Consider the following 8,610-nt stretch of genomic DNA (forward strand, 5'->3'; position numbering starts at 1 on the left):
TATAAAATGTATATACATACATATATATATAATGTATATACATATATATACAATGTACATACATATATATATAGCTATGATAACCATATTTCAAGGTAATTGGTTTTCTTTATAATACTACATATTTTATCTTATGCATTTAAAAATATGATTCTAAGAAGGGCTCCACAGGCTTCACTAGACTGCCATACAGGTCCAGGGCACAAAAAAATAGGTTAAGAACCCCTACACTAAGTCAAAGAAAACTAATCTCATCTGCCTTCCCCAAGAAATACCTTCAAATAATTATAGACAGTTTCATAATGCTCCAAGCATCTTTGCACTAAACATCCCCAATGTCCCATTTACTTAATCAATCCTACTTTGTCCTTGTCTCTCAGGCCACACTATCTGAGTTATCCTCCACTGACTGTTATTCAGTTTATAAATCTTTCTCAAAATGATTTGTGAGGAGGGGGATAGAAGGGGAGACTATGAAAAAAGGCATTCAGGATGACCTGTACTGCACATGAAAAACAGAGCTTGGGATGAACTAACAAGATGGCCTGAGACACTTATTAGTTGCATGACCTTGATAAAGTCACTTAACCTCTGTCTTCCTCAGTTTCCTCAACTATAAAATTGGAATAACAATAGCACCTAACTCCCAAATTGTTTAATGTTCAAATGAGATATTTGTAAAGGACTTAGCCCAATGCCTAGCATGTAATAGGCACTATATAATGCTAATTATTATTATTATAAGTATTATTATCATCATCATCATTAGCTGATTCCACTTATTGTCCCACGCTAACTACTGATTTTTCTCCTTTTAACCTTTAGATTCAGCCAAGGTCACAATGAAAAATCTCACCACACTGACAGACTTCATTCTTCTGGGACTGACAGATGCATCTGAATTCCAAGTTGTGGTTTTTCTCTTTCTCTTTCTCATCTATGTGTTCAGTGTCATCAGCAACCTGACCATTATCACTCTCACTCTATTGGATGCCCACCTCCAGACACCCATGTATTTCTTCCTTCAGAATTTTTCCATCTTAGAAATTTTCTTCACATCTGTTTTTACTCCCAGAATCCTACTGAGCATCTCAACAGGCAACAAAACCATCAGCTTTGTTGGTTGCTTCCTTCAGTACTTTTTTTGCCATATTTCTGGGGGCCACAGAGTTTTACCTCCTCGCTGCCATGTCTTATGATCGCTATGTTGCCATCAAAAAACCCCTGCATTACACAACCCTCATGAGCAGCAGAGTCTGCCTCCTGCATATCTTCTGCTCTTGGCTGGCTGGGTTCCTGATTGCTGCCACAGCAGTCTTAATGGCTAGTTTCCTGGACTTCTGCTCATCCAATATAATAAATCATTATTATTGTGATACCACTCCTCTTCTGAAGCTCTCTTGCTCAGACACAGGCCTGGTAGAGCTGGTTGATTCACTCTTAGCCGTAGTGACACTGATGGCCACCTTAGGGCTGGTGATTGTCTCCTATTCAAACATTGTTCACACAATTCTCAGATTTCCTTCTGCCCAGCAAAGGAAAAAGGCCTTTTCCACCTGTTCTTCCCATATGATTGTCATTTCTCTCTCCTATGGCAGCTGTATCTTCATGTACATTAAACCTTCAGCAAAGGAAGACTTCACCTTCCATAAGGAAGTAAGTACGTTTCCAACTTCAATCACCCCCCTGCTAAATCCTTTCATTTACACCCTAAGGAACAAACAAGTGATACAAGCCTTCAAGGACTTGGTTCAAAAGATCATGAATCATTAATGAGATATACAATTCAAGCCTGAGTGAAAAACCAGAAGGAAAAGGGTGAATGAAGCAATAGCTGTCCCAAAATATTCTCTCTGACCGATTTAACAAAAATGTTAAGGGCCAACTGCATGCAAAGTATTGTGATAGGTGCAGAGAGGATGCAAAGACAAACAGAGAAAAAGGTCTCTCAAGGAGCTTACATTGTGCTGGGAAAGTACTTATACCTAGATAAATAAATATATGATCTAACCAAACATATTCAAAATATTTTCAAGAGAGGACATTAAAAAATAGAGATGCTGTGCCTAACAAAGATGGACTTCTAAGATGAACGATGACACCTCATACCTATCAGATTGGCTAACATGACGGAAAAGGAAAATGACGATGTTGGAAGGGATGTGGGAAAATTGGGACACTAATGCATTGTTGGTGCAGTTGTGAACTGATCCAACCATTTTGGAGAGCAATTTGGGACTATATCCAAAAAGCTACCAAACTATGCATACCCTTTGACCCTAGGTCTATATCCCAAAGAGATTTTTCAAAAAGAGGAAAAGGACATATATGTACTAAAATACTTGTATAGCTCTTTTGGTGATGGCAAAGAATTGGAAATCAAGGGGATGCCCATCAATTGGGAAATGACCGAACAAGTTGTGGTATATAACTGTGATGGAATTTTTTTATAAGAAATGACAAGCAGGATGCTTTCAGAAAACCTGGGAAGACTTATGTGAACTCATGCAAAGTAAAATAAACAGAACCAGCAGAACATTGTACACAGCAACAGCAACATTGTACGATGATCTACTGTGAATAACTTAGCTATTCTCAACAATACAAAGATCTGAGATAATTCAAAGGAGTTGTGGTGAAAAATGCTATCCACCTCCAGAGAAGGAACTGATGCAGTCTGAATGCAGATTGAAGCATACTATTTCTTACTTTATTTTTTCATGAGCTTTTTTTGCTCCACATTTTTTTCACATCACAACGTGACTAAGGTAGAAATGTGTTTTGCATGACCGCAAATGTATAACCTATATTAAATTGCTTGCCATCTCAGGGAAGGGTGAAGTGAGAGTGTGAAAGCAAGGGTAGGAGGGAGAGAATTTGGAACTCAAAATTTTAAAAAGAATATTAAAAATTATTTTTACATGTAATTGAAAAAATAAAATATTTTTAAACTATTAAAAAAAATATGACTAGTGAGAGACAGGTAAATTCCCTACATGGAGGACCCCATATATAAAAGAACAAAAGCATAAGATAGGATGTCATGTACTCTGAGGCCAATTTATCTAGAAAATTGAGTATAAATCATATGAGATACAGTAAAAATGGAAAGGAAGGCAAGAGACAAACGAAATAGATTCAAATGCTAGGCTGAGGAGTTTATATTTTATTCTAGAAGTACTGAGAAGCCAATGAGGACATTTGAGCGGAGGAGTTCCTATGTATGGTTGGATCTGTGTTTTCTGCGCTTTAGTGTGGCAGCTATGGGAGCATGGCTTGGTGAGGAAAGAGACTGGCATTAATGGTCCAAGCTGGAATGGATAAGCACCTAAACTGGGGCAGGGAATCTGTGAGTAGAGAAAACAGGACAGATGTGAGATAGATGGTGCAAGTAAAATCAAGAAGACTTGGGAAATGGGGTAATATAGAGGGAAGATGGATAACTCCAAGGTTGAAAACTGAAAGGTCAATGGATCTTTCAACAAAAAGTAAGGAGGAGGTAGTTTGGATAAGGGATAGATATCAGGGAATAATACATAATGTCTCTATTTGGACACAATGAGTTTGAGATGCCTATGCAACATCCGAGTGAATATGTCTCATGTAGGACCAGGATTCGGGGTATAGAATAGAGCGAGATGTTTAGATTTGAAAAACATCTGCTCAGAGGTGATAACTGAGCTCATGAGACTTAATAAGACCATCAATAAAGTGAGTATAGAAAGGAGAAGAGGCCTCAGGACAGAACCTTGGGAGGCACAAACATTTAGTGGGCAAGAAGAGCAGAAGGTAAGCCACAAAGGAGCCTAAGAAGGCATGGTCAGAGAGGTATAAGGAGAAATCAAAGGGCCATAAAAACCAGTGAGGGAAGACTGTCTAGGAGGAAGAGGTGGTTGACAGCCACATTATCATTGAAGCATCCAAATAGAATAGTGACTAAGAAAAAGCCATTGGATTCTACAGTTAAGAGAACCTTGGCAACACTGGGGTGAACAGTTGTAGTTGAGAGATAGGATCAGAAAACAAGCTGCAAGATAGTGAAAAGAGGATGGAGGCAGCAATAAGCATAGCCCTTTGTAGGAACTGAAAGGGAGAAGAACATAAAGAAAAATAGCTTGATGGAGTGACAGTGCCAAATAAAGTTTTTTGTGGTTTTTTTTGGCTAGGCAATGGGGTAAGTGACTTGCCCAGGGTCATGTAGCTAGTAAGTGTTATGTGTCTGAGGCCAGATTTGAGCTCAGGTCCTCCTGAATCCAGGGCCGGTGCTCTATCCACTATGCCACCTAGCTGCCCCCACAAATAAAGTTTTTTTGAGAATGAAGGGGTTTGGGAACATTTGCAAATGTCTAGGAAGGATCTAGTGGATAAGCAGAATTTGAAGATAAGGATTTAACAACCTCAGTCAAGGAATTCGACAGAAACTCTGAGATTTGTAATTCTTCTCATTTGAAAAAGAGCAAAAAGGGGCAGCTAGGTGGCGCAGTGAATAGAGCACTGGCCCTGAAGTCAGGAGGATCTGAGTTCAAATCTGGCCTAAGACCAAACACTTGACACTTACTAGCTGTGTGACACGGGCAAGTCGCTTAGCCCCGAATGCCTAAACATTAAAAAAGAGGGAAAAAAAAAGAAAAAGAGCAAAAAACAAATGGAAGGTCAGCCCTCAGATGGGTGGGGAAATGGAAGTTATTCATATACAAAGTATCATGGGAGTTTGGAACTTTCAAAGAGAAGGAGTAAAGAAATGGATCGTTCCCTGCCATCAACATCACCATGGCAACAGCCAGTGACTGCAATGTCTTCAGTTCCCTTCTTCAAGAGCATGATCGATGATGACCTCTACATGGAAAAGCAAAGATGTACATGACTGTGTTTTTATCATAGGCCCTTATTGCAGTAAGAGGAACACTGAGAGAAACAAAGCAAGTCAAAAGGAATGGGCTGTCCCAACCCAGCCCCAGCCTCACTTCTATTTAATTGTGTCTTCTAATAATGTTAAATGATACATTTCTTTTGTTTAATATTCTCATAAAATATTCTCATATTCTCTGTGATCAACCCCATCCATTGTTTATCAGAGCTACAAAGGAGAGTCACCTTTCCTAACTCTCCACTGGGAGCTCAACCACCAGACAGGCTACATCTCACTTATCATTTTAAGGCAATGGAGGAATGAGGGAGTATTTCTTTCCTGTCTCTCCTATTTTACTTAACTTGTGAAGGAGGGAGATACTAGCATCCCAGTTCCATTTAACTATTTAACATCAATTGGTTTTTTTTACGAAGTAATATTTACTTCACAGATACAGAAAAACATTTCCCTCAACATATTAGGGCATATCCCCCCTATACTACCTTCATTTCCTACATAGTTTTGGCCCCACAAAGTTCATGTCTAAAGGTGACATGGCTACCAAATGAGTCTTTCCACTGGTTTGGGATGAAAGCCATTCCCAAGGATTACACCTTGCTTCTCAGGGCTTCTATGCCCTGCTACCTGTAAAACCCCACCTGGATCCCAACTCCCAGATTTCTGTGCCTTGTTCTCCCAAGGTTGGAGACTCCTCTCCCTTTACCAGGCACCTAATGAGTCACTGAGATCCTCTGGAAGTGAATAAGCAGCTAAACCAAATTGGGGTTTTTTTTTTAATAACTCCATATCTATGGTTAGCCAACCAAAACCAGTTACAGAACGTCTATGCATGCTCCATGATCTGTCTCACCAATGCACTTCCCTTACTCATCATCAGGTTTCTCCCAGAAGTAACTCCCCAGAATACTTCACATGAAGATTCCATCTAAGGAATTCTATGCATGCACCATACCCCTATTAGAATAGCTATCATTTTTATATTAAATGAAGAGTTGACCTTGGCAAAAAGAAAAAAAAAGGTAGAGGGTACCACTTCATCAAAGACTAAAACTAAGCATGAGAGGACAGGAAGGTAAAGAAGATGAAATTTGAGGTGTGGAGTAGGGAAGTTCACAGCAGATGTGCTATTTTCTCAGTAAAATGGGAAATAAGAGTGCTCTTCAGAAGCACATATCTTAAAACTGGATTAGCACACTCCCATACAAGGATGACTTTCAAATTCATGAAGCATTCCACATTTTTTTGTCATATAGGAGGACTCTTCTGGGAGGGGGAAAAGGAAGGAAAGTTAGAATAACTATGATGGGAGGCAGATAGGTGGACCTGAATTCAAATCAGGCCTCAGACATGTAACACTTATTAGCTCTGTGACCCTGGGCAAGTCACTTAACCCCAATTGCCTCATTCCACCCCACCCCAAAAAAGTACATATAGAATAACTATGATGATGCAAGAATAAGAAAATATCAATAAAAACTTATTTTTAAAACACTGAAAATGATGACTACTGATAAGGGAGAGGATGAGGTGGATTAATAAGATATGAAAGAGAAAAAGGTTTAAAATAGGTACTATGGAGAATGTAAAAGTTAGTTGGACAAAAATAAAAGATTTTCCTGCAGCAATTAGAGAGTGGATAATATAAATTTGTAGTGAATTCATTCATACATATCTGTATGATTGTCCCCTTTCCCCACAATTTTTTGATAGTACATCAGAAAAGAAAAAAGAAGGATAATTCAGAGTTGGAGTTTGGCATGAAGTTATCAATACAATCAAGGGGCAAAGAATTCAAGAAGAGAAAACTAATATGGCAAGGCTGAATCAGTCCACCACTGGTCTTATATTGTGAAGAGAGGAAAATGAGACCAGAGTAAGAGAGAATAGATTTGGAAAACAAGAAAAGTCAAAGAGAGAACAAAGATTGGATTTAGCAGTGGGTAATGTGTGTGTGTGTGTTGTGTGTGTGTGTGTGTGCGCGCGCGCATATACTTTCATACATACGTGTGTGTATATTTGTGTGTATGTATGTGTGTATATATGTGAATGTATTATGTGTGTGTGTGTGTGTGTGTATACACTTAATTGTAGCCTTCTGGGGGGGGAGGGAAAAAAACAAAGTGAAAAGTGCACAGTAGAGAACAAAATAAAACCTACAAGGAAGTAAAGAAAAAATAGACAGCACTCAACACAATGTATAGTATTTATTACATAGGCTTTCTTTTTTTTTTTTTTGGCTAGGCAATGGGTTTAAGTGACTTGCCTAGGGTCACACAGCTAGTAAGTGTTATGTGCTTGAGGCCTAATTTGAACTCAGGTCCTACTGAATTCAGGGCTGGTGCTCTATCCATTGTGCCACCTAGCTACCCTCATAGGCTTTCTTGATATGGAAATTTATTGCTTTATGCTTTATGTTCTGCTGTGCACATGGCAATTTTTTTCTTTTCTTATTTTGTATTTAAGTTTAAAACAAAAAATTATTTAAAAAAAAACAGTCAGAGAAATTCAAGGTTATTAGACCTTGATTGGATAGAAGCTAAGATTAATAGATTATGGAGTCAGTACAGTTATGGGTGATGGGTATAATCAAGGGTATAGTCGTCCCTGTGTTTAGCTAAGGTGAAGTGAAGATGGAAACCATAGGAGTTTGGGAGGTTGATGAACTAGAAAGTCAGGGTGTTTAGGGGACATGTGTATGTAGCAGGTGCACTTCACTTTCCCTCCCACCCAGCCCCAAACCTGCTCAGTCAATATTCCTGGGACAGGAAAAAGTTTAGAGTAGTCTGGCTTCTGGCCATGTATGATGCATCACTGAGTCCCTTAATTAACTGCTAATTCCAACAACCTCGTGACTCAGGGGACCTATTAAAAGGAGATAGTTTTCAGCTTTGGCCTCTTGGGTGAGATTCTCCAAGCATCAAGGTATGATTCTAGTGAGAGATGGAGGACAGCCTTCTGCCATGATGTCATATGGACACCACCAGGTAAAGCATATAAATCCCTTGGTAGCCTTTGCCCATTTGTTTTTGTTCTTTCCTGGTCTCATATGAGCTAGTAGACTGAAAGGGTGTGTCCCAAAGACAATGTGAGTTCAGAAGATCCAGACAGCTCATCAGAGGTTCCATCAATGGTCAGGTTTAAAGGGCAACGGCAGTGTTGTCCACTGGATGGCAATGGTTGTTGACAGGGAAAGCTCCCAAAAAGGAGGATTTGGCAAAGACCAGGGAAGTGACCACTGGAAAGAAAAGGAAACTCAGTTATTTGAGCAGATAGTGCAAATCAAAGATGAAATATAAAATGACTAATTAGCAGTATTGCAACACTATTTTATGCAATAATGGGTCTATGCTATCAGCCTGCCAATAGATTCTAATGGCAATACTAGATTAAATTATTGAATTTGGTTCTAATCATTCTATAATATATGCTATGGTTATTTTTATAGTAGTCATTGCTTTCTGAGTAGAATAACTGATCCGTACTATATTTTTATGCATACTGCGCTATGGATGTTTTTTTTACATTGCATTATCTGCTCAAATAGCTTAAGTTTCATTTTCTTTCTGTGGTTCTTTGATGTTAAAAGAGGAGAGCAGAAAACCAAAGCAACAAAATATCAAATGAACAAAGGGAAATTACAACAAAACCAGAAGAAATAAAAAGGATAATTAGAATCTATTATTTGTATGCTTACAAAACTGAGGATACAAAAGAAATAGATGAGTGCCTTCAAAATACAA

General features: G+C 38.7%; 1 protein-coding gene across 1 annotated transcript; it reads left to right on the top strand.

Moving 5' to 3' along the window:
* Positions 1-842: 842 nt before the first annotated feature.
* LOC110211114 (olfactory receptor 2AP1-like) lies at positions 843-1,773 on the top strand. Its single transcript, XM_020990296.1, is given in 2 exon segments — positions 843-1,139; positions 1,141-1,773. Coding segments are annotated over 2 exon segments (930 nt in total).
* Positions 1,774-8,610: the final 6,837 nt, after the last annotated feature.

This window comes from Phascolarctos cinereus, unplaced genomic scaffold (assembly GCF_003287225.1).
Source record: "Phascolarctos cinereus isolate Bilbo 61053 unplaced genomic scaffold, phaCin_HiC Scaffold_1;HRSCAF=81, whole genome shotgun sequence".
Taxonomy (NCBI): Eukaryota; Metazoa; Chordata; class Mammalia; order Diprotodontia; family Phascolarctidae; genus Phascolarctos; species Phascolarctos cinereus.